Genomic DNA, 27,987 nt, shown 5'->3' on the forward strand with positions numbered 1-27,987 from the left:
AAATGTCCTTCACTGTCCCTTCTAATCCTTTTCAACCTAAAATCTATGTTGTTGGATACTAGTATGGCCACTCCATCTTTTTTAAGGGAGTTGTTTGCCTGCAGGATTGTTTTCTATCCTTTGACTTTGAGTCTGTGTTTGCTCTGACTGTTCAGGTGTGTTTCTTGCAGGCAACAGAATGTTGGGTTTAATTTCCGGATCCATTTTGCCACTATGTGTCTCTTGATAGGTGCATTTAGGCCATTGACATTGAGAGAGATTATTGTCATGGGGTTTTGTGTCATCTTTCTGTGGGGTTTGTTGTTCTTATGGGATTCCTTCTTGTCTTACAATAGCCCCTTTAGTCCTTCTTTTAAGTTTGGTTTTGAGTCTATGAAGTTCTTGAACTGTTGTTTATCCAAGAAATAGTGTATGCTTCCTTGTGTTTGAGAGAGAGTTTAGCCGGATAAAATATCCTTGGTGAGGTGTTCATTTCGTTGAGTCTTTTCACTATGTCCCACCATTGTCTTTGGGCTCGGAGGATTTCTTCTGGTAGGTCTGCTGTAAATCTGAGGGGTGCTCCTTTGTGTGTGATTTCCTTCTTTGACCTTGCTGCTTGCAGAATTGTGTCTCTATCCACAGCATCCATCATTCTGACTATGATATGCCTTGGAGTCTTTTTATTCGGGCCTCTTTTTGCTGGTACTCTACGGACTCCTTGGATCTGGATTCCTGCCTTTTCTAGCTCTGGGAATTTCTTAGCAATGGTGTCTTTGACTCTGTTTTTTTATTGAGGTTACTTCCCTGTGCTTCTGGTACTCCAATGATTCTTATGTTATTCCTCTTGAAGTCATCCCCAAGGATTCTGATTCACTCTATAGCCATTTTGAGGTCTTTCACCATTATTTGTTGTTGTCTGTAAGCTTTCTGCAGCTCATCTTCAAGCTCGCTGATTCTGTCTTCGGCTGTAGTCATTCTACCGTTGAGGGCATCTACTGAGATTTTAATTAATCTACTGATTCCTTTATTTGTGTGACTTCTGTTTGTAGATTTGAAATTTCTGCTCTCATTTCTTCCTGCATTTTTTTGGTAGACCATTCTAATGCTTCATTCACATCCTCCCTTAATTTATTGGATGTCTGTTCCATGGTTGCTTGGAGTACGTCAACTCTCCTCAAGATTATCTCTCTGAATTCTTTATCTGAGAGGTCATAGATGTGAGTAGCCCCTGTTGAGGTTTCTGGAATCTTTTCTTCTCCCTCTCTTTGTGGAGGGGATTTTTGCTGCTTCTTCCTATTGTTATGGAAGTCTAGAGTTGGAACCTTGTAGTTGTCTATTTCTATTCCCTCTTGCTGGAGACAGGGCCGGTATTAGGGAGCCAGGCAAGGAGTCAGGGTCACGGGAGGCGAGGCTGGGAGGACTGGGCGTCCATGTGGGAACTGGCGGGGACCCGGGAGGCGTGGCTGGGGAGTGGTCCAATTACCTGGAGACAGGGCCGGTATTAGGGAGCTAGGCGGGGAGGCAGGGTCACGGGAGGCAGGGCTGGGCGTCAGAGTGGGAACCGGCGGGAACCCAGGGAGGTGTAGCCAGGGAGTGGTCCCCAATTACTTCATTTTTAAACTAGATTTAATCTGGAATTCCTATTCTGATATATGGATGTTAAACTTTTTTGGGCTTTAGAATGATACTTTTTTTTTAAAGAAGTGGATCATTAATCATATAAATGAATTATTAAATTATTTTTCATGGGTTATGTGGGCATTTTGTTTGATAGTTGTCAGCTTCAACCCCACCCTTTCCCAGTGAATTGGGTTTTTTTCTTGTATTTGTTTGAAACAGTAAAATAATCACAAATTTGGGATAAATTTATAAAAAAAGAAATTTAGCTTATTCAACTCACTTTAATAGGCAAGTTAGGAGAAAATCTGCCCTAGGAATCACGGTGGTGAAATTCCAATGAGGTATTAGATTCAGCAAATACATTAGAGAACATGAGCAGCAGTGCTGTGTTGATGTTGACTTCCTCATGGCCTATCCCTTGCTTGTTATTGCCTTGGTCTTGACACATATGTAGATCACACCCAACGTCAAAGTGAAATGTAGAGGACTAAGTTGAATCCAAAGACTCTGAATTCAATACAGGAAGCAGAAGTAAAGTCAAGTCAACTATAGGTTGCTGAGAGCTTCTACTCCTGGAAGGACTTTGCCTTCCAGAAGTTCTAGACTGGCACCTCCTCCAGTACTCACATGACTGACTTTATCTTCAGTTTTCCACTTTTCACAGCAACTAGCAGTGTCCCCGCCACCTATAATGGTGATGCATCCCTTGGCAGTGGCTTTCACAATTTCATCCATGAGGGATTTGGTTCCTTTAGCGAAAGCATCCCATTCAAATACCCCCACAGGTCCATTCCACACAATTAGCTTGGCTCGGGCCACAACTTCAGCACACTTTTTATTAGTCTTAGGACCACAGTCCAAGCCCATCCAGCCAGAGGGTATACCTGATGCCACAGTGGCTTTACCAACGGTGGCATCCTCTGCAAATTTGTTAGCAGTGATAAAGTCAACTGGGAAGGTAATATTTACACCATTCGTCTTAGCTGTGGTCATGATATCCTCAACAATCTTGGCTCCCTCTTCATCAAATAGGGAATCACCAATCTCCATGTTTTTGAGAACCTTTAGGAAGGTATAAGCCATTCCACCACCAATAATCATCTCATTAACCTTGTCCAGCATATTTTTGATGAGCTGTATCTTGTCTGCCACTTTGGCTCCACCAAGTATAGCCAGAAACGGTTTCTGTGGGTTTTCCAAAGCTTTGGCAAAGTATTCCAGCTCCTTCTTCATCAGAAACCCAGAGGCCTTTTGGGGTAGATTGACTCCCACCATGGAACTGTGGGCCCGGTGAGCAGTGCCGAAAGCATCATTGACGTAAGTATCACCTAGCTTGGAAAGAGAGTCACGGAAGGCTTTGATTTCATCTGGTCCTGCTTTAATCTTGTTTCCAGCACTGTCTTTACCCTTCCCTTCTTCCTCCACGTGAAAGCGTAGGTTCTCCAACAAGATGACTGAACCATCAGCTGGATTGGCACAAGTTTGCTCCACTTCTTTACCTACACAGTCCTTGAGGAACAGAACATCCTTTCCCAGCAAGGATTTGAGCTCAGCAGCGACAGGCTCCAAGGAATATTTTTCAGGCATGGGAACACCATCAGGTCTACCGAGGTGGCTCATAAGAACTACTGACTTGGCTCCATTATCCAGACAATATCTTATGCTTGGGAGGGAAGCCCTGATTCTCTGATTGTTTGTAATCTGGTTCTTGTTCATGGGAACGTTGTAGTCTACTCTCATGAGAACTCTCTTCCCTTTAACATCCAGTTTGTCCAAAGTTAATTTCTTAGAAAGAGACATCTTGCTGATAAAATGATGTGGGGTGACACTGAAATCCCAATATTGAAGAACCACTTAACTGCAGCTCAGGGGCTAGGTGACACTTTCCTAACTGCCTTTCACTTGGCCCGCCTATCCCTTCTCATTGCTAAGCTTTCCACATGGCAGCCATGATTGGACTGAACAAAGGATCCCTGGCTTTGTGATTGGTCAGTAATTCTGTCACTCAGGAGTTTGATGATGTTTCCTGAGGCAGATTCAAACTGCCAGAACTCATCAAGATTCTGAAGCAGCAGCCCTGGCTTTGGAGTGTCTGTGTGCAAGGCTTACTCAGTGTACTATTTCTCAAGTACCCTGCACCTAATTTTTAAAATCCATTTTGAATTTATTTTATGTGTAAAGTGTTAGAGAATATTCCTGTTTTATTCTTTTGTATGAGGCTGTCAGGTCTTCAAGCTCCATCAACTGAAAGTATTTTCCATTGTATTATCATGTTTCCCTTGCTGCAGGTAGATTAAGGTTGAGTCTACTTTTATTCTAATACCACACAATTTTTATACTGTTGACTTTGTATTGTACTTTTAAGTTGGATGACATGATATCCTTTTTCCGGCTCAGAATTGTTTTACTGAGTTAGTGTCTTTTATGCCATAGGGCTGGACCGATAGCACAGCTGGTAGGGCGTTTGCCAGGCTCTGCCATGAGGGCAGGATACTCTCAGTAGCTTGCCGGGCTCTCTGAGAGGGAAGGAGGAATTGAACCCAGAACGACCGCCTGCAAGGCAAATACCCTACCTGCTGTGCTATATTTGTTTTTTTGTCACACCCGGCGATGCACAGAGGTTGCTCCTGGTTCTGCATTCAGGAATTACTCCTGGCAGTGCTCAGAGGACCATATGGGATACTGGGAATTGAACCCAAGGTTGGCCGCATGCAAGGCAAAAACACCCTATCTGCTGTGCTATCACTCCTGCCTCAAATGTATATTTTTTGCAGCATAATTTTAACCACTGGAAGGTAAAAAGTAAAATGGTCATTAATAGGTGAACAGATAAATAAAATGTGATATGCAACGAAAAATAATTCTGCCTTAGAAAGGAATAATATTCAGATATATTCTACACCATAGGTGAGCAAGGATTTGAAGATATTAGTGACAAAAGAAATTTTTACTTCTACGAGATGCCAACATAATCAAAATGGTAAGTACAGAAAGAAGAAGGTGGTATCCAAGAACTGAGCAAAGGAGTGGTGGGGAGGGGAGTGGGGGCATGGGGTGAGGTTTGGGGTGGGGGGAAAAGGAATGAGGGCTTATTCTTTCATGGAGTTTGAGTTTAGAAAGGTTTAAAACACCTGGAGATGGGGTCTGCAGCAATAGTGAAGTGGGTGAGGCATTTGCCTAGCATGTGGCCCACCTAGGTTTGGTCCCCAGAACCCCATGTGGTCTCTAAGCCTGCCAGGCACGATCCCTGTGGGCAGAGTCAGGACAGAAGCCTGAGAACAACCAGGTGTGGCCCTAAACCAACCAACCAAACAAAAACATCTGGAAATGAATGGTAGCCATCACTCCCAACGTTGCCAATGCGTTTTTTTGCCACAAAATTAGTATTTCATGGCTTTAAAATAATAATAAAAAGTCCAAATGGACTTTTTAAAAATCTAATGGACTAGTCCTAATGGACTAAATAAAGATCTCTGCTACATAAAAAGAGAGTCTATTGTTTCCTTTATATAGACCACAAGTTGAATTTACAAATTAAGAATGCAAATTTTAATTGTGCAATTGCATTGAACCATAGATGTGGTCTGCTTAGAATCACTGGGAGGAGGAGCCTCCTGAGCACCACGTAGGAAATGGACCAACCCCCTACACACACACACACACACACACACACACACACACACACACACACACACTTTAGAGATTTAGCTCACAGGGCTCCGTCCTGCATAGTGTCCTTGCACTCTATATAATACAACTATAAAATGCTAAATCTTACTCATCAACTATAATAAATGACAAATGACTATTTTGGGCTAGAAATAAGTCTAGGGTAGGACGTCTCAATTTAAAATGGTGAATCATCATCGTCATCATCATCATCATCATCATCATCATCGTTGATTTTCTCAAGTGGTCTCAGTAACGTCTCCATTCGTCCTAGCCCTGAGATTTTTAGAAGCCTCTTTCCCCGTCCTTCCCAATGGTGGTGCTGCATTGGAAGTTCTTTCAGGGTCAGGGGAATGAGACCCATCATTGTTACTGATTTTGGCATAAAAATACCCCATGGGGAACTTGCCAGGCTTTCCCATGTAGGCAGGAAACTCTTGGTAGTTTGCCAGGTTCTCCGAGAGGGAGAACTAGGCTCTAAGATGTCGCTTCTGGGACCTTGGTTTTATTGTCTCTGGATGTTGGCTCTCGATGGGATTACACGGCGCTGGGGGCAGTTTCTGGGTGTGACCACCTAGATTCCGGGGGACCCGAGCAGGACTCAGATTAGAGATCTCAGCCCCACACATCTTGGTTCCCCTGCTTGTTCCTTCATGCATGAGGTAAGTCCGAATGTGTGAAGAGGGGCCTTGAGCATGGCTGTGTCTGGGTTCCGGAGATCTTCAGCTGCCAGGGTTCTGCTCAGGGTGTGGCGAATAATAATATTTAAAAACTAAGTCTGACTGCTAGGATCTTTAATATGTTCATATTTTCTCCTTACTATTTATATTCTCCCTTACTTCACTCTTGCACTAACTCTATGAGCCAGGTACTATTAATATCTCAAATGAGGAAATGTAAATGTTCTTTACAATTAAAATGAAGTAGTGTCTCTAACTGTAGACTTATGAGTATGATCACTTAAATGACTGCCTTTATCTATGTTCAAGTCACCAAACACAAAAAATTTGAAGTTGAAGCATAATTAAAAAAATACTCAGTCGTCTAAACAATCTAGCCCATCTAGGTTTGGGATATAAACTAGTTTAAAATGTCTGCACTGACATTTCATTGATATCCCAAGATAGGTAACATTCACAGGTGTATGCTGCCATCTTTTGGTTCTCTTCTAGAATTACTTGTCGTGTAATGTTAAAAAACCAAGAAAATGATGCCTTGAGGAATCAGTTCGGGATGTGCCAAAAGTAGGTAATGGACCAAAGATGACGACCTCTTAGTGTCTGTGTTGTAAGCCATAATGCCCAACAGTTGAGAGAGAGCATGGGGAATATTGTCTGCCATGGGGGCAGGGGGATGGTGGGAAAAGGGGGGGGGCGGAGGGGTAAACCGGGGGTATTTGTGGTGGGGAATGTGCACTGGTGGAGGGATGGGTGTTTGATTATTGAGTGATTGTAACCCAAACATGAAAACTTATAACTATCTCACGATGATTCAATAAAATTTAAAAAAGAATCATGAGCTAAATGATTTGTTCTTACAAGAATAAATAGAAATTAGCCACAGGATTCGAACCGGGTGGCCTTGCGTTTGCACGGCCGCTTTGCTGCTGAATGACCAAGATCCAGAGCCAGCTAGATTACTTCTGAACCCAGCAAGTGCTTGCAGCCATGTCCCCAGACTGTGAACTAAACTTTTGCTTTATGCTGCCCCAGGAAGGGAAATGATGAAATTTCCCACTTAAATCTCCATGTACTTAATTACTAAAACACAGAAATCCTAAACCGCGTGGCCGCAGTATTCTCATTAGTGGAGAATTAATTATCAAATGTTTCCTTGTCAACAGGGCCGTATTTTGGGGGGATAAACTCCAAGAAGAATAGTGAGTTGTGTGTTGAAATCCCAACAACAATAGTGAGTTTTGTGTTGAAATATGGAATGTAATCAAGGTAAAGAGAAAATGAAGTGAATTTTATCAGTTATGCAGGTGGGGGTGGGGGGTGGGGGAGTGGGAGGTGTACTGGTTTTTTGGTTTTTTTTTTTTTTTGGTGGTAGAATATGGGCACTGGTAAAAGGACAGGTGTTTAAGCATTGTATAACTGAGACATAAGCCTGAGAACTTTGTAACTTTCCACATGGTGACTCAATTAAATAAATAAATAAATAAGAAATTAGCCCAGTTTTAACTCATTAAACAAATAGATTCTAAAGAGTATGTTAGATAAGGGCATAGGATATCCAAGTTGGGGGATCATCACGGGAGTCACTTTTCTCACTAGGTCACCAAATCGACTGGAAGTTGAGTCTTAAGTCAGAGATGATTACTAGCACAGATAACTAGGATGCTGTCCAGGCTCCTTTCAGCTCTGAAAGAATGAAGCCACCAAGACAAAGAGAATTCTCCCTGAAGGCAGGTTTACTATCTGTGCTCTCTAAAAATGACCCTTGGGACAGAGTTTTAATAGTTGGAGTTCATACTTTGTCTTGGAAGTGTTTGTCTTGCATGAAGCCAACCCAGGTTTAGTTCCTGACCTCTCATATGGTCCCCTGAACCCACTAGGAGTGATTCCCGAATAGAAAGCTCAGGCATAACTCCTGAGCACTGCTGGCTATGGGGCAAAAGCAAACAAACAAAAATGTTTCTGTCAAGGAGGCAGACTGGGGGTGGAAGGAAACTTGGGAACATTTGTGGAGGGAAGTTTACACTGGTGATGGGATTGGTATCAGAGCATTGTATGCCTGAAACTCACTATGAATAACTTTGTAAATCATAGCACTCAAATCACTTGTATCACTTGTCGACCCGTTAATCTTTGATTTGCTCGAGTGGGCGCCAGTAACGTTGCCATTTGTCCTTGTCGCATGCTAGTGCAGCCCAAAGATATCTGCTTGCTCCAGGAACATTTCAACACAGCAATAAGAAAATGGATGCATGCGACAGGCAGAAATGGAGATGTTACTGGCGCCCACTCGAGCAAATTGAAGATCATATGACAGATAAGTACTGAATATTATGGATGCCACATACATCTTCAAAGGAAAAAAATTATTATGTTCAAAGGAAAAAATTATTACTTAAGTTTTAATCACAAGCATGGAATCATTAAATTTGCAATGTGGATTCATAATTTCTGCCAAAAAACAAAACAGGGAATATTTTAAGTCTTTCACTTGTTTTAATGAGCTTCAGAACCAACTATTGGCACCCAACTTTTAAATGTGCATCCATTTTCTTATTGCTGTGTTGAAACACTTCTTAATAAAAAATGGACAATTAAAAAAAAAAGAATATATTATGTGGGACTTGAACTGATTTTGCTTATTATAGGAAGGTTACAACTAATTTAGCTGTCTTAAGTCAGAATCACACGATAGTATTTGTAGATCCTTAGGTAATATTAATTTATAATTGATAGTGAAAACAAATCAATAACATTGTGCATACATAAATTATCAGTATATTAATTTCTTTTTCTCCTGTAATGGTTTAGATATGGTATCCATTAAAAAATAGCAAAACTTATGATAGTATGCCTAAGATTTTTAGTTCTTAATTTTTCAGTTTAAATCTGAGCATTTTAATCTTTAAATAAAAAAAAATGTGTAATAGCTCATATTCAATGACACAAAGGAGTGACTATGCAAGTACAGTAAATGAATTGATAGACATCACCAGATTACTTAGTTCCTGTTCATTTTGAGCACAGGGTTGAGTCATACAGAGCTACACCTACTCACAATTTTCTTACCTCCTCATTGTTCCCTCTGAGTTCACAGTACCTTGACAACATTCTGGCATTGGGCAGACTCTTGTGAGCACATGGTCTCATTTAAATGTCTATGCTAAGATTCTGAATCACTTTCCCCTACGATCCCAAGGCTAGCAATATCTTCAATAAACTGAATTTTTAAATAGTGAGATTATTCTCAAATATTATGACTGAAAGATGAAGACAAACACTTCAATTAAATGCATCTTCCACTGACTCACATAATAGTAACTCGGTTTTCAGACATGACTTATCTGTCAGATACAGTAGAATTGAAGGAAATGCTTTCAGATCAGGGTTTGAAATTTATCCCAGTAATTTATTATCAGTTTTGTTTAAGACTTCTTATTTTAACATCTTTGTGTCTCAGTTTCTGTATCTATAAATCTGACCCATTTTTCTTGCCTAAATCTATTCTAAATATTTAATAAGTAAAATATAATTATAAAAAATATTTTGTTACTTGAATGATTAATTAATAATTATATATACTACAATAAAGTATGAAAGGGACCTTAATTTTAAATTGTGAATAATAAAAATAGCACAACTTGACAGGATTTTTAAAATAAAAAGCAAGTTTTCTTCGTTCTTGCAATAATTCTAGAAGGGAGGCAGTATATAGTACCTGGTCTTGTGCGAAACGAGAAAACTGAAGCACAAATATATTATCAGGTAAAGTAAAACTGTCCAAGTCTAACAGTTGTTCTATAAGTAAAAGACATTCACATTGTATGTGTTAAATAATCTTAGTACTCTTTCACCTTGTCATTGTTTACAATCACTTAAAGGGACATCAAGGAATATTTCAAGTAAAGTGTGGAGGCAGTTTTTAGTAAAACTTATGTAAGCTATGTAGTTAAACTTTACATTTTTAGGTATCAAGAATCACTATTTTACTTTGCCACAGTTTAGCTATCATGTGCTGCCACCGTGTGGTAATTTCCTGCATTACATTAACGTTATGCTGAAGGAATGAAATTACTCAACTTCCTTGAATAGAATATACTGTAGTGCCTTTTACTCTTCAGACAAAAGTTCAGTATTTCTTCAAGGATACATGTAAATTCTCAATACATGAGAAAATTGAGAAGACTAAAAGCACCCCATCTAAACAAAGGTTATTTTTACAATGGGGAAACAAATATATTCACTATTTCAAAGACAAAACTAAAACTGTATATTAGGACCAGCTTATCAAATGTTAATATATGGAATTTTTCTGGTTCCATCAAAGATTACTTAAGCCATGCACATGAGCTGTGATGTATTTACCGGGTCCTTTTCTGTCCTGGAGAAATCACTTCTTCAACAATTAAGATCCTATACACTGCTCTACTGTCCGTTATTTCCAAAAATGATTTTATGTATGGAAATAATCTCTTTCCGTATCCAATAATAGGCAGATGTGGAGCTATAAATTCTGAAATATATATATTAGTTGAAGTCTCTCATGGAGTCTGTTAGAGTACTATTGTCAGTACATCATAGTTCTACTTCTCTGCAGGTAGGATTTTGCTTCTCTCCTTCCCTCCTTGAGAAGATACAAATCTGAAGTTTTTTCTTATAAACATTTGTTTTTTGCTTTTTGGGTCACACCCTGTGTTGCACAGGGGTTACTCCTGGCTGTGCACTCAGGAATTACTCCTGGTGGTGCTTAGGGGATCATATGGGATGCTGGGAATCGAACCCGGGTCGACCGTGTGCAAGGCAAATGCCCTACCCGCTGTGCTATCACTCCAGCCCCCATCTTCTCTCAAAGTCTTCTTACCCTATTAGGAAAAATCTTTCCAACACATATATAGTTTGTGCTTTTTAAAAGCACTGTAAGACACTACTTTGAATGTCAGTAACCACCTCCTTAATGTGCCAACAATTATTAGAGTGAGTGTTCTTGTTTGTCACAATAATGTTCTGAATTGTGGCTTTAATATGTAGTTCTATTGTATTAAGCACCATTGTCCTGTGCATTGAGTATTTTCTTCTCCTTTCTGCCTCTGCCCCTGAGTGTCTCAAACTCAGTGCTCAGGAGTCTCACAGGCCCCACCTGCTATTCTTAGGCAACTAGGTAGGCAGTTCAGTGCAAGGGTCCAAGGACGTAATGATTCTCAGGCCTTTCAGTGATGTAGATTTCTAGGGAAACACAGGGGGACTCAGGAGATTCCAGGGCCACCCCTGGCAGTGTCCAGGGGACCATGATGTCTCTGGGTCTGGAAGCTGGTTTGGGCCCCAGTTAGGCATATGTTCTGTTGTCTGTTTTAGCTCTGGGGCTTCTGTGTTTGCTTCGTTTTAAGTCTTTAGCAGTTATGCTCATTTTATTCAGTCATACTTTTGTTCCTTAAAATTTCACCTAAAACATTTATTTTTTGTTCTGTCAGTTCTTTTCTAGATATGTCCCCTGCAGTGTTAATGGAAATCTCTGCTTCCATCTTCCCTTCAAAATTATTATTCAGCTTTACCAGTTAGCCATCTGTCATCTTGTTGATCAGCCACTTTTTTACATTGACATTTGAACAAATTCTTTTCTTTATGATTTTCTAATGGTTGATTCCTGTTTATTTTTGAACCCTAATATAAGGTTTCAGCAAACCAAAGCTATGATGTCCACTCAATTGTTCACAGGTTTAGTACCACCAGTGCTCACTTATTTGCTCATCTAGAAACCCAAGAGTTTAAGGACTTCTTTCCTAAAGTGAGGGAGGTGACTAGGAGCAGAATACCTTGAAATTTGCCATTTTCATCTGGACTCTAACACTTATGATTTGGCATAAACCACTTAATTTATCTGAGGTTCATATTAGAGTCCATGAAGTGCCAATGGTAACATTATCTACTTTATAGATGTATTGAATAAATGAAATGAGTTATCACTATTAGATTCTAGAGAATTTCTGTCCGTTACAAACACAATGTGCAAGTTACTCAAAGTGCAAGAATGCCTATGAGTACTGTTGACTTTCATTGATTTGTTAAAATAACATTTTGGGCTAAGACATCAAGAGAAACCATTTTTCAAGCCACTCCCAACAATGCTCAGCCTTTATTCTGCACTCAGGAATTACTCCTGGCAGTGCTTGGAGCACCTTATGGGGTGCTGGAAATCCAAACCAGGTGGGCCAGGTGCTAGGCAACATACCTCTCCTCGATGTACTGTTGCTGTGGCCCCGTAGAGAACAATTTTGTAATTCCTTCTCATTCTCTTGCTTTCCCTATTTTCTGTTTGTCTGAGGAGGCTTCCTCTTACAATCACCCTTCAGCATTCATACTATTTTTAATTTTCATTCTTCTAGAACAGTCCAGGGCTCAAGAAGCAGGGATAAGATTTCCCAAACCCTTGAGTGAGACCTCTCGTACGTAACCAATATATGCAAGGCTAATCACCACATGCGCCTGAGTACAAATTGATTTTGTTTGAGAGCATCTGATCTCCTCTGAAGTAAGTTTACAGTGAAAGGACTATATCTCTTTGTGTTAATGTTTAAGGAATATAATATTACCGTCCCATACCTGCCACCACTATCCTTAGGTCCCTTCATATCCCTCTTAATCCCCACTCTGACTTGGCAAACTTAGTTCTGCTCAGGATTTATTTCACTGACAATTGTTAACTACCTTACTTTGTTTCTTTATGTACTCTACATATAGTGGAATCATCTAATATTAGGGCCGTTGAAGGGGTGCAAGTTCTTGCAGAGGAATTCCCTAAGAGAATTTAGGCAAAAGGAAAGTTGATTAGAGAGATAAGACATTTGCTAAAGAGAGACAAATGAGCCTTTAAAAACAAACAAACCAAAAAGCAGAGTAGAAGACTTTTGGATACCACTAGAAAAATATATTAAAAAAAAAGTTCTGTAAAACGTTTTACATTTTTTCTTGTGTTTTCTTGTATTTATGCTTTTCTTGTGTTTTGTTCAGGTTCATATACAGGTTCTTGAGTGTGAGGGGGCTGTCTACATGCTTTAGTGCTGTGAGTTAGGCCTGTGATGTCAGTATCTGACAGATAGGCTTTGAGAACAGTCTTACTGGCATGCAACTCTCTTTTTATTCAGCTGTTGCCTGCACCCTCCTGACAGGTAGTCTGTTGAGTAGCTGTAAGGGTGTAACTGGGCCTTTTTTCCTGTGACCAGAACTTCTAAGGTGTCCTAGAGGGACAAGCACTCTTTAGTGAGCAACTCTAGATTCTCTGTGAGGTGTTTTTTTCTTTTTATCTTTTTTTTTTTTTTTGCTTTTTCGGTCACCCCTAGCGATGCACAGGGGTTCTCATATAAAGATTTCATGGCAATACTAACTACATTATGATTACTGAGTGCAAAGTTCTAAGAGTTATTAAATCATAGTCAATAACTTTTTTTACATGAAATGCGTATTAATGTTTCCATTTATATATTTAAAAAAATTTAAGTAGGTACAATTTAAATTCAACCTGTGGTCTAGACTGTGACTTTAAACTATATGCATTCCAGGAGATGTGATCCCGGGGGGCTGCACGTGTGCAGCCTCTCCGCAGCTGCACAGCATGATTCCAGAGGCCAGCTGAACTACTTTTGATACTGGCAGCTCCTTGCAGAATGTCTCCAAGACTGAGAACTAAGCCGCAGCCCCATGCCTGCGCAGGAGGGGAAAGGTCTCTCTCTCTCTCTCTCTCTCTCTCTCTCTCTCTCTCTCTCTCTCTCTCTCTCTCTCTCTGTCTCTCTCTCTGTCTCTGTCTCTGTCTCTCTCTCTCTCTCTCTGTCGACTTTTCCTAGCCGGCAGGGGGAAGGGTGAGGCGACAGCCATACTATGAGGACTGCTAATGAGAGATACAAGCTTGCAATGATCCAATTTCTGGAAGAAATTTCCCTGGACTTAGTTGCTAAAATACAGAAATCCAAAACCGTGCGGCCGCGATAGACCTCATATCTCTTCACCACAGGTCTGACTCTAATGGGGAACTCCTAACAATAATAGTGAGTTTTTTGTTGAAATGTTGAATGTAACCAAAGTAAAGAGAAAGTAAAGTGAAATTTATCAGTTACCCAGGCCTGGGGGAGGGGGCAGGGAGAGGGGGGAGAGGGATGAGAGGTATACTGGTTTTTTTTTTTTTTTTTTGGTGGTGGTGGAATATGGGCACTGGTGAAGGGATGGTTCTTTCAGCATTGTATAACTGAGACTTAAGCCTGAAAGCATTGTAATTTTCCACATGGTGATTAAATAAACCATATATATTCCATTACATAAATGCACTGTAGCACTGTTGCCCATTGTTCATCAATTTGCTCCAGCAGGAACCAGTAACGTCTCCATTGTGAGACTTGTTGTTACTGTTTTGGGCATATTGAATGCACCACGGGGAGCTTGCCAGGCTCTGCCGCGTGAGTCTATAAATGATAACAAAGAAAAAGAACTGGATTAATGACATTTATGTTGCCCCCTTTGTCCTGGAACATTAATTCTCTACAGTGAATTTCTTGTCATTTTCTCACCTTCACAATTTGTGTGTTTTGAAATCAAATTTACTGATTTGATCTCAATTTTAATAGTCAATTTGAGGAACTTTAATATCCCCATGGAAGACGCTGATGTTCTCAGGTCCTGAAACTCTTTCTCTTTCAGATGCCTCTTCTCTAGTCTTTAATTCTCCAACTTTTTATTATTATTATTCTCTTGTATCACTTGTAATCCTGTTGATCTTTGATTTGCTCAAGTGGGCGGCAGTAACATCTTTATTTGTCTCTGTTGTGTGCTAGTGTAGCCCAATGGTATCTGCTCGCTCCAGGGACACAAAGAGCCTCATTAGTTGGTAGGCGGCCACTCGGTCTTCTGACGCCCCTTGGAATCCAGTCGGTAACAGCTCTTGTCCAGCGGTCATCTCTGAATCGCATTATGTATCTAGCCCATCTGATTTTTGATGCTTTGGCAAACGAGACAGTGTCCCTGATTCTTGATCGTTGATGGAGGTCAGAACTCCGGATTCCTTCTCTCACTTGAGCGAGATGTGATACTCCTAGCATAGCTCTTTCAATTCCTCTTTGGGATGCCCGAATAGCATTCTCATCCTGTTTGTGTAGGGCCCAGGTCTCTGAGGCATATGTTAGTGCAGGAAGAACAGTGGAGTCGAGAAGATGTGCCTGGGGCCGGAGGTTCTTCGTCCTCTTAACCACTTCTTCAATGCTCTTGAAGGTGTTCCACGCTGCTCTCTTCCTCCTGTGCAGTTCTGGCACCAAGTCATTCCTCATATTGAGTTCTCGATCCAGGTACACATAGCTGCTGCATTCGAAGATGTTCGTTCCATTGAGAGTAAGTGGAACAGCAGCGACTAGATCGTTATTCATGAACATTGTTTTGCTGAGATTCAGCTGCAGTCCGACCTTTCCACACTCTTGGTCGAAGTCGGCCAGCATTTGTGCCACTTGGCTAATGTTTGGTGTTATAAGAACAATGTCATCAGCGAAGTGGAGGTGGTATAGTTGCCAACCATCTATCTTCACTCCCATTCCTTCCCATCCTAGTCATAGCATGACATTCTCGAGGTGGCACTGGAGAGTTTCAGTGAAATGGTATCACCCTGCCGAACCCCTCTCTTTACATCAATGATCACTTGCTTGTAGAATGGTGAGATCCTGGTGGTGAATCCATAACACAGCTTGAGGAGGATCCGATGTACTGAGTTTGAAGGCCCTGTTTGGCTATGGCTCCAAATGTTGAGACCACTTCGGTCTCAAGAGAATCAAGGGCCTTCTTTAAATCAATGAACATTAGACAGAGCGACATCTTGAACTCTTGTGAAACTTCAATGAACTTGGACACTGTGTGGATATGGTCGATCATGCTGAATCCTTTTCGGGACCCAGCTTGCTCACATGGTTGTCCCTTGTCTAGTGTTCTGCCTATTCTTTTCAAGATGACTCAAGTGAACAACTTGCAGACAATAGGCAACAGGCAGATTGGGCGATAGTTGATGATGCTGTGGATGTCTTCCTTGTACAACAGAATGGTCCTGCTGGTTTTCCATTGCGACGGAACCTTGCATACGGACAGGTGTGAAGAGCCGAGCCAGTGTATTGCCAAGTACTGGCAGCAAATTCTTCAGGGGTTTGGGTCTGACCTTGTCTGGACCAGGTGCTGTACCTTCTTTACCAAAGAAATGGCATGTTGGATTTCAGAAGGGAGGACGTTGGGAACGACATATCCATATGTGGAATTTGATATGTTGCAGGTGGACCTGGCTGTCAAAGAGATCCAAGTAGAAGTTGTGAATAATCCTTCCTCTCCATTGCCTTTCTGAAAGATGTGATAGATCCATCAGGACATTGGAGGGTAGTCACCTTGGTCTTGTAGTTGGCAAAGGACAGGTGAGTGTTGCAAATACTTTTCCCGGCTTCTGCCTCATTGGCCAAATTGTTGCTCTTCTCTCTTTGTGGTCTTCCTTTATTGCTTCTCTGCATAGCTTTGCGAGCTTGGACATTAGCTTGTGGTTGCCTGACGCTCGTGCCAAACCATTTTAACGAATGAGCTCAGAGTTCCCAAAGACAGGCGTCTGCCTGTGGCTTTTCCACACTCACTATTCTTTGCGCAGTCTTGGAGGTGCTGAACCAGTCGATCGTATTCCTCGTTGAAGTTCTCGATGGGATCTTCCCACATTGCCTCAATATTGCCAAAGAGCAAAGAGTTGGTGGTCATTCTGGGAGTTCTCTTCTTAATCTTAAACTTTGCAGACCTTTCTCCCTGCTCTGTGAAGTAGAATTTTGCACGAAGGAGATGGTGGTCCAATCCCTTTTGGAATTTTGGGACAACAGTGACATTGGTCAGGCAAAATCTTTGATTGAATATGATGTGGTCAATCACCTCCAATACCCAGCCACTGCCATGTTCCAGACCACTTTTCGGACACTTGGGACAAACCTCACGCACGAGTGTATCCCCACAGAACCAGGAAAAGCAGAACTTTGTGACCTTGGACTCCAGGCTCAACAAGACCCAGAAACAAGATCCTCTGTCTGCCTCCTCCAATTTCTGGTGCTCTATGGATCAAATCCAGATGCCCCACTCTGCCAGTGCCAGATAAATGCCTCACCAGCTGATCTCTACTACCTCCACTACCCAGCCACCGCCACATGCCAGGCCACTTTCTGGACTGTGCGTCTGCTTTGCGGCCATGCAACACACCATAAGACACTTAATACCCATTTTCCATAATTTCCGCACCATATTTGATGGGATTCAAATATGGTGTGAAACATGGGAACACCTGTAAGGGAAATTGGAGGCCACCCTAAAAGTCTCCATACCTCTTGGAGAGCCCAGTAAGCTACCAAGAGTACTCTGCCCACACGGCAGAGCCTGGCCAGCTACTCCTGTATTTGATATGCCAAAAACAGTAACAACAATGGGCCTCATTTGCCTGACACTGAAAGTGCCCCAAATATGATAGTGTTAAGGAGGATGATCAAGGAGAGGCTGATAAAATTTCAGGGACGAACTAGAGTGCCAAAACAAAGAAAGACTAAAACGACTGTCTGTACTTTCAACGCCCATATGTTGGCATCAGAAGCATCCATCGAGGACCTGATGGTGCAAGCGCAGAAGATCAAGTACAACATCATTGGTTTGACTGAAATGAGAAGGCATCTATAACATCATGCCATTTTCGACACTGGAGAAGAACTCTTCCTTGGAACATGCAACAACAGAAGCATCAGTGGCATCAGTGTCCTTGTCAACATGAACTTGATTTTGTTTATCAAGTTCAACATGAACTTGCCATGAGCATTGATTCATTCGAATCCCTAACAACCCGAATCGGATGATTACACTCAAATAGATGCGGCTCACTGCCGGCAGTTTTTATCTTCATCTTCTACGCACCAACATACAACTACGATGAAGAAGAAATTGAGAAGTTCTACATGGAGCTGAAGAAGTTCTATACAGAAGACCACACCTTCTACAAGATCATTGTCGTTGATTTCAATGCCAAGATAGGACCGAAAAGGTCACCTGAAGAACTTCACATTGGGACTCATGGCCTAGAATGGAACAAACAGGGTGAGAGACTGTCTGAGTTTATCATGTCAACCGAGCCCATCCATGGTAACTAATCAGAAATGAAAAGGGGGACATCACAACAGAAACCAAGGAGATCCAAAAGATCATCAGAGACTACTTTGAAAGTCTGTATGCCACGAAACAAGAGAACCTAAAAGAAATGGATGAATTCCTTGATTCCTACAATATCCCAAGACTGAACCAAGAAGACTTGAAATACCTGAATAGGCCCATAAATATCAAGGAAATTGAAACTGTAATCAAAAGTCTCCCCCAAAACAAAAGCCCAGGCCCAGATGGATTTACGGGCGACACTTCCAAACATTTAAAGAAGACTTGTTGCCAGTTCTCCTCAAGCTTTTCCAGGAAATTGAAAAGAAAGGAACCCTTCCGAAGTGTTTCTACGAGACACATATCTCCCTAATAACAAAAGCAAAAAAAGACACCACTAACAAAGAAAACTATAGACCAATATCCTTGATGAACACCGATGCGAAGATCCTCAACAAAATACTAGCAAATAGAATCCAACAACTCATCAAAAAGATCATACACCATGACCAAGTGGGATTCATCCCAGGGATGCAAGGATGGTTTAACATTCAGAAATCAATCAACATAATATATATTATATCAGCAAAAGTAAAGATAAAACCATATGATCATATCAATAGATGCAGAGAAAGCATTTGACAAGATCCAACACCCATTCATGATAAAACCTCTCACCAAAATGGGTTTTGGAGGAACTTTCCTCAAGATAGTCGAAGCCATTTGCCACGAACCTATGGCAAGCATTATCATCAATGGAGAAAAACTAAGGGCCTTTCCTCTAAGATTGGGGACAAGACAAGGATGCCCACTCTCACCACTTCTCTTTAATATAGTACTGGAAGTATTAGCAATAGTCATCAGGCAAGAAAAAGATATTCAGGGATCCAGATCGGAAAGGAAGAAATCAAGCTCTCACTATTCGCAGATGATATGATACTATAACTAGAGAAGCCTAAAAGCTCTAGTAAGAAACTCTTAGAAACAATTGACCTGTACAGTAAAGTAGCAGGCTATAAAATCAATACCCAAAAATACATGGCCTTCCTATATTCAAACAATGAGACAGAGGAAAGGGACATGAAATCCCGTTCACAATCGTGCCCCAGAAAATCAAATACCTTGGAATCAGCTTAACTAAAGAAGTAAAGGACCTCTACAAAGAAAACTATAAAACGCTACTCCATGAAATAAAAGAGGATACGAGGAAATGGAAACATATACCCTGCTCATGGATAGGGAGAATAACTATTGTCAAAATGGCAATACTCCCCAAAGCATTATACAGATTCAACGCGATCCCTATAAGGATACCCATGTAATTCTTCAAAGAAACAGATCAAGCAATCCTGAAATTCATATGGAACCACAAACACCCACGGATAGCTAAAACAATTCTTGGGAAAAAGATGATGGGAGGCATCACCCTCCCCAACCTTAAACTCTACTACAAAGCGGTAACAATTAAAACAGCATGGTACTGGAACAAAGGCAGAGCTGAAGACCTATGGAACAGGGTGGAATATTCCTACACACAACCTCAAGTGTATGATCATCTGATCTTTGATAAGGGAGCAAGAGATGTGAAGTGGAGCAAGGAAAGCCTCTTTAACAAATGGTGGTGGCACAACTGGACAACCACATGCAGAAAAATGGGCTTAGACCTCGACCTGACACCATGCACAAAAGTCAGATCAAGATGGATTAAAGACCTCAACATCAGACCACAAACCATAAGGTACATTGAAGACAAGGTCGACAAAACCCTCCACGATATTGAAGATAAAGGTATCTTCAAAGATGACAAGAAACTGGCTAACCAAGTGGAAACAGAGATCAACAAATGGGACTACATTAAACTAAAAAGCTTCTGCACCACAAAAGATACAGTGACCAGAATACAAAGACTATCTACAGAATGGAAAAGGATTTTTACACAATACCCATCAGATAGGGGGTTGATAGCAATGGTATATAAAACACTGACTGAACTCTACAAGAAAACATCCAACCCCATCAAAAAATGGGGTGAAGAAATGAACAGAAACTTTTCCAAGGAAGAGATACAAATGACCAAAAGGCACATGAAAAAGTGCTCTACATCACTAATCACCAGAGAGATGCAGATCAAAACAACCATGAGATACCACCTCACACCACAGAGACTGGCACACATCCAAAAGAACAAAAGCAACCATTGTTGGAAAGGATGTGGGGAGAAAGGGACCCTTCTACACTGCTGGTGGGAATGCCGATTAGTTCAGCCCTTTTGGAAAACAATATGGACGATTCTCAAAAAAACTAGAGTTTGAGCTCCCATTTGACCCAGCAATACCACTGCTGGGAATATATCCCAGAGGAGCAAAAAAGTATAGTCGAAATGACATCTGCACTTACATGTTCATCGCAGCACTGTTTACAATAGCCAGAATCTGGAAAAAACCCGAGTGCCCTAGAACAGATGACTGGTTGAAGAAACTTTGGTACATCTATACAATGGAATACTATGCAGCTGTTAGGAAAAATGAGGTCATGAAGTTTGCATATAAGTGGATCAGCCTGGAAAGTATTATGCTAAGTGAAATGAGTCAGAAAGAGAGAGACAGACATAGAAAGATTGCACTCATCTGTGGAATATAGAACAATAGACTAGGAGACTAACACCCAAGAATAGTATAAATAAGTACTAGGAGGTTGACTCCATGGCTTCGAGGCTGGTCTCTCATTCTGGGCAACTCAGAGAAGGGAACACCAAGTAAAATGTGGTCGGAGGTCATGCGGGGGAAGGGTGACTCGTGCCGAATGTAGACTAGAGACTGAACACAATGGCCACTCAACACCTTTATTGCAAACCACAACACCTAATCAGAGAGAGAGAAAAGGGAATACCCTGCCATAGTGGCAGTGTGGGGTGGGAGGAGACAGGAATGGGGAGGGTAGGAGGGATGCTGTGTTTACTGGTGGTAGAGAATGGGCACTGGTGAAGGGATGGGTTCTCTAAGTTTGCATGGGGGAAACATGAGCACAAAAATGTATAAATCTGTAACCGTTCCCTCACGGTGATTCACTAATTAAAAATAAATAAATTATAAAAAAAAGACCGAATCTAAACGTTGGATATGGGAATCTCCTGATGGACAGTTACACAATGAAAAAAAATTATTATTATTATTATTGTTATTATTTATTAGTGAATCATCGTGGGGTACAGTTATATCCTTACAAACTTCCGTGCTTGTGTTTCAGTCATACAATGATTGAATACCCATCCCTCCACCAGTGCCCATTCTCCACCACCAATGGTCCCAGCATCCTTCCCACACCCCCACTCCACCCCCTCCAAGCTGCCCCGCCTCTGTGGCAGAGCATTCCCTTTTGATTCCTCTCTCCTTTTGGGTGTTGTGGTTTTCAATAGAGGTATCTCCCATTTTTATATGATCTTGTCCAAATGCTACACCTCTCAAATCAATAAGTCAAGTATTTCCTTGTCTGAACCAGGATTTCTGACCTCACAGGTGGTTAAGGTGACTCATCCAACTATTGTTCCACTTAGATCACTCTGTACTGTATAATTTATCTCTCTCTTGCTTGTGCTCTCTCCCTGTTTCCTGTCATTTAAAACTCTTTGACCAAATATTCTCATTCTTATACTTTCAATGCCTCCTCCATACTGAGATCATATTTTTTGTTGAAAAATGGAGATCCTCTCTCTACATTGAGATGGTAAGAAGCAACTAATTAGGGCAAAGGAAGGAACAGCAAATGTTCCTGTAACGTACTGTACAATTTTAGGTAGCTGACTAGTCAAACCTTTAAGGAGCCCCAGATATCTTTGGGCAAGTCTGCTAAGTAAAGGAACATTCCTTTACATGTTGCTATTTCTGCTGCTATTAACAGCCATACCTGAAATTAAATACTGAAAAGTATTTAACTGCTCTCAAAAAGAATTTATATAATTTTGGAATTATTTTAATTTTGTGCGAAAATGTTTTGTAATTTGGCTTATTTGAGCTAATATTATAGATATTAGAGAAACCGGTCATAGATCCCAGTTATTGAGGCTATGGGAGGTACACAGAATACAGAATTGTTTTTTTTTTTTAATTCTTGTGTTGCTCAGCACATTTGGTTACTCTGAAAAAACTTTAGAAAAACAACTTACTCTTTCTTAGTATAAATTGTGCAAAATAATATTTTTCCAGTTATCTGGAAGTATCTCTATAGCAGCAGGTCAGTATCTATTAAATCAGCATTTTAATTTATATCTAATGTCTCCTTTAGTTAATTTGCCAAAATGTTATGCTTTGAAATTGACCCTCACTACACATTTATCTCAGTATCTTTCCCATTATCTCAGTAACCACTGTATTTTCTGAGCATAAGTATTATTTTTGTTGTAGTTTCCCAGTTTGTTTGCTTTGGTTGCTTATAGTGCACAAAAGGAGTAAAACGAGTCAGAATTACCTTTTATTCATGACTTTGTAGCATAACCACCTCATTATTATAGCATAGTTACTTCAAGTATCATCTTGTCACAAGAGACAACTTCACTTTTTAAAAATAATTAGTATTCCACTGATTACACATATCAGCACTTACACATCCATGGATAACACATAGTTATCCATGGATGGGCATTTAGGTTGGTTCCATGTTTTAATTGTTTTGAATAATTAAAACAATCCAATTAAAGAAACACTCAAACCACTGACCATAGAACAATATTTGTCTTGCAGGTAATGATGTTGCGTTCTGTTTGCTCTGAGTATTGTTTAATGATTGAAAAGTGAAAAATTACCAATATGCATTAGCTGGACTGGAGAAATAGCATAGAGAGTAGGGTGTTTGCCTTGCATGTGGCCAACCTGGGTTCGATTCCCCTGTCCCTCTCAGAGAGCCCGATAAGCTACTGAGAGTATCCCACCCGCACTGCAGAGCCTGGCAAGCTCCCTGTGGCCTATTCAATATGCCAAAAACAGTAACAAGTCTTACAACGGAGACGTTACTGTGCCTGCTTGAACAAATTGATGAACAACAGGACAACAGTGCTACAGTACTACATTAGTTGTTCAGGGAAAACAAAGAGTAGAGTGGATACAAGAAAAGTCGGGAAAGGAGTTAAATAATACCTAAAACTCTAGCACAGGTCATTGTTCAGGAAGTCAGTTACGCTCTCAGTCAAAATATGTCATCTTGGCAATTATAAATCATGATATTTAAGTATTGCATTTTGAACTTGATCTTTCACTTCAAAAAGAAACTCCAAAACAACATTACATAAGAATGCACCAGGACAATAATATTGATATCATTGTGTGATGTATTTGTATTTAGAAAGAAATAGAATCCCAAGCATAATTAAAATAAATGAAGCTCAGCAGAAGCTTCCCAGGCAAAGTAAGGTAATCCAGAAGATATTTCCCCAGCACCTCTTGCAGGTTATGAAGATTACTTTATCTCATCTTCACACACACAAGTAGCTTTGCATAACTGATAATACACAGGGTGATCACATCCACCACTTCCTTTGAGTTCATCACAGTCTGTGTTTTCATCGTAGTATGGGCATGGGTTAGCTGAAAGGAGAAAATCTGGTTTACGAAGCATAATATTCTCTCTAAAATAAGTCACTGAGGAAAGAGATAAACTCACTCAAAGTTAGCTCTAGCTAATTACTGTTACAAAATAATTTTTATTATAAAATTAATATAGATGGAATAAAACATAATATTCTAAAATTACATTGTATATTATAGCTTTCATCTTCTGCTACGAAGTATTTTAGATAAATATTATGTATGGTGGTTATTTTTCATTACCTATAACTTTCAAAAAAAACTTTTGAGGGGCTGGAGTGATAGCACAGTGGGTAGGGCATTTGCCTTGCACGCGGCTGACCCAGGTTTGATTCCCAGCATCCCATATGGTCCCCTGAGCACTGCCAGGGGTAATTTCTGAGTGCAGAGCCAGGAGCCACCCCTGTTCATTGCTGGGTGTGACCCAAAAAGTAAAAAAGAAAACATTTTTGAATGCTGTCTTAATTCTTTTAAATTTAGCCTTTACTTCTTCTAGTTCTACTGAGATATAATTGACACATAGATTTTTATTAGTTTAATGAGTACAGAATAATGACTTAAAACATGTACTTTCTATGAAATGACTATCACTTTATTTAGCTAATATCACTTCAATCATATAATTATCTCCTCTTCCAATAAGAATTTTTTATGTCAAAATCTTAGCAACTCTCAATATATACTGTATGACATACTGCATTGCTACCTATTGTTGCCATGATGTGCTTTACGTACATAAAGATATGTTTAACACTTTTCACCATTCTGCCCCATTCCACCTCACCTATCCTAATAACCCTAAGATACCACCAACTTGTTTTGTTTTATCTACAAAAGCTTTTAAAATTTGTCCTATAAGTGAGGTTTTTTTCCCTCTGTTTAACATTTCACTTATCATAATCATAAGACATCTTTGAGGATGAAAGACCACTGACCAAGTAAGTAGAAACAAACAGAAATGTGATTTCATTAAACTAAGAAGCTTTTATACCTCAAAAGCAGCAGTGACCAAAATACAGAGAGATCCCCCAAAATGGGAAAAATTATTTACCCAGTACCCATCAGATAAAGAATATCTTTATATATTTTATAGTATCTTTAAGTACTACTTGTGTTACCATAAATGGAAAATTCACCTTTTGTTAACAAGTTTAATGTTGCACTATCTATGCAAAGCATACTTACTTTCTTTATAATCAATGTCACTTATGTTGTTTCAACAGTTTAACTATTATTAAAAGTACTGCGATAAATGGGACATATATATCTTTTTGAGTTATTGTGTTTTCTTCAGATTCTAGCACAAAAATAAAATTGTGGTAGTTATGGTAGTTCTACTTTTAACTTTTTGAGGAAGTTTCTGTGGTCTTTCATAATGACTGTGCCAAATTATAATCCAACCAACATTAAAAAGAATTCTCTTTTTCCCATATTTTACTGATTTGCTATCTCATATTTTCAGTGGTATTCATTCTAGGTGTGATGTGATATTTTATTGTGGTTGTGACTTGCTTTTACTTTATGATTAAGTATATCATGTTATGGGGCCGGAGCGATAGCACAGCGGGTAGGGCGTTTGCCTTGCACGCGGCTGACCCGGGTTCAATCCCCGGCATCCCATATGGTCCCCCAAGCACTGCCAGGAGTAGTTCCTGAGTGCAAAGCCAGGAGTAACCCCTGAGCATCGCTGGGTGTGACCCAAAAAGCAAAAAAAAAAAAAGTATATCATGTTAGCCATTTGTATGTTTTCTTAAGAATAATATGCACATTTTCTTTAAAATAATATCTATTTCATTCATATGTTTTAAAATTCAATTATGTTTTATGCTATTATATGAGCAAAGAGAGGCTTCTAAGATCTCAGGTCTAGGGTGAATGGAGACGTTACTGAGACTGCTCAAGAAATTCGACGATCAACGGGATGATGATGATGATGATGATGATGATGATGATGCTATTATATGAATTCTTATGTATTTTGATATTCACTTATTAACATGTATATGATGTACAATTTATTTCCTTTATATATCTTCATTTCATCTATAACTTCCTATGCAAAACAGTTTAAAAAAATCCTGTATATGTGTGTAATAAAAAAATGTAATTCAGAATGCATTGTATAATCCTGGGTTAAAATTTTTTTTCTTTGCTTTTTGGGTCTCACCCAGAGATGCACAGGAGTTACTCCTGGCTCTGCACTCAGGAATTACCCCTGATGGTGCTCAGGAGACCATATGGGCTGCTGGGAATTGAACCCAGGTCAGCTGCGTGCAAGGCAAACACCCTACTGGTTGTGCTATCACTCCAGCCCCTGGGTTAAAATATTCTTATAAATTAATTTTCTTTTTATTGAAGCTAAAGGCATCTTTGAGGATGAAACACCACTGACCAAGTAAGTAGAAACAAACATAAATGTGATTTCATTAAACTAAGAAGCTTTTATACCTCAAAAGCAGCAGTGACCAAAATACAGAGAGAGCCCCCAAAATGGGAAAAATTATTTACCCAATACCCATCAGATAAAGAATTAATATCCAGGCTATACAAGACACTTGTAGAACTTTACAAGAAAAAAAATTTCCAAATGCATAAAAAATTGGGGAGAAGACAAGAACAAAACTGCCTCAAAAAAGAAATACAAATGGCCAAAAGGCATTTGAAAAAATGTTTTACAAGGTCAACCTGGACCTGTGGGGCTAGTGCATCAGCAGCCCGATGGTGACTTCAGGCTACCTGATACCCCCAAATTGCTGCTCTACCTTTGGTTGGACCCCAACCACTTGGGACCAAGTTTACCAAGAAATTGAATAGCCAAAAGTTAGGTATGTGGGAGACACACCCACAAACAACCTCTGACTCAGCTATACAAGCTCATTTATTGACCTTGTTTCAGAGACCCATAGATAAATCTCAAAAGAGATTAAAAGCTGAAGTTAATCTCAGACCTGTTCATGGCTGAACAGACTGGGGTAAACTGGAGGGGGGTGATGGGATGGGTTGGCCTGGTGTCCACCCAAGAAGAGCCCCCTGCCAGATGCTTGCTTCCACAATCCAAAATCGCCACCATACCCTGGGCCTAACTACTTCGTTTCAGGACAGACCTCACCAAGATATAATCTGCTGAAAATTCTAGTATGTGGGTTTTGTGACTGAAATCTCCAGTCTTTCTCGGAGTTGGGATGGGCTTCCTCCCCCACTTCCCAATACCCCTGGAAGCACTGGCAGTCACCCCCACAAACCAACTCTAGTCCCACTATGTAAGCTCTACTACCAGCCTTGCTTCAGAGACCCATAAATAAATCTCAAAAGAGATCAAAAGCCATAGTTAAGCTTGGACTGTGCATGGCGGAACAGACCGGGGTAAATAGGAGGGGGGTGGGTTGACCTGGTGTCTGCCCAAGTGGAGCCCCCAGCAACTGCTTGCTTCCACAATCCAAAGTCGCTGCCATACCCCAGCCTGACTTTACCATCTCGGGGCGCATCTCACTGAGACTTAATCTGCTGAACATTCTGGTATGTGGGTTTTGTGACTGAAAACTCCAGGCTTTCTCTGGGTCGGGATGGGCTCCCCTTGCCCACCTCCCTATACTTCCAGAAGCCTGAGCAGTCACCTCCACATCCCAAAGCTGCCACACTATTGAAAAGCTACTCCAGTTTTACCATCCCCATAAAAATCCGAAATGCCCTGAACAAACACCATGACCTCATAGCTCCTGTATTGCAAACCATAATGCACAAAAGGAAAAGGAGAGAGCAAGAAAGTGGGGTGGGGGGTGGGGGATAGGGAAATGGTGGGAGGGAAACAGGGCACATTGGTGGTGGGAAATGTGCACTGGTGGAGAGATGGGTGCTGGATTATTGTATAACTGGAACCCAATTTGAACAGCTTCGTAATGGTCTATCTCACAAATATCCAATTAAAAATATTTTTTAAATGTTCTACATCGCTAATCATCAGGGAGATGAAATCAACACAACAATGAGATATCATCTTCTACAAGAGAGACAGGCATACATCAAAAAAGAACAAGAACAACCAGGGCTGCGGTGGATACATGAAGGACGGAACTCTCATTCATTGTTGGTGGGAATGCTCACTGGTCCAACCCATTTGGAAAACAATATGGACGTTCCTCAAAAAAACTAGAAAATGAGCTTTCATGACCCAACAATACCACTTCTAGGAATATATATCACTGGGTTTCCATAAAAGCACAGCAGAAAGGACATTTGCACTTGTATATTTATTGCAGCACTGCTCACAATAGCCAGAATCTGGAACCAACCCGAGTACCTGA

The 27,987-nt window shown here is 40.4% G+C and overlaps 1 protein-coding gene across 1 annotated transcript; it reads right to left on the reverse strand.

The window, feature by feature from the left end:
• Positions 1-2,145: 2,145 nt before the first annotated feature.
• Positions 2,146-3,399, reverse strand: PGK2 (phosphoglycerate kinase 2). The gene has a single exon (XM_004605849.2). The coding sequence runs from the start codon at positions 3,397-3,399 to the stop codon at positions 2,146-2,148; it is 1,254 nt and encodes a 417-aa protein (XP_004605906.1).
• Between the last annotated feature and the right edge of the window lie 24,588 nt (positions 3,400-27,987).

Source organism: Sorex araneus, chromosome 4 (assembly GCF_027595985.1).
Source record: "Sorex araneus isolate mSorAra2 chromosome 4, mSorAra2.pri, whole genome shotgun sequence".
In the NCBI taxonomy this organism is placed as follows: domain Eukaryota; kingdom Metazoa; phylum Chordata; class Mammalia; order Eulipotyphla; family Soricidae; genus Sorex; species Sorex araneus.

Bases quoted from the DNA above. Each gene is read 5' to 3' on its own strand.
- PGK2 (XM_004605849.2), bottom strand. From the start codon at position 3,399: ATGTCTCTTTCTAAGAAATTAACTTTGGACAAACTGGATGTTAAAGGG.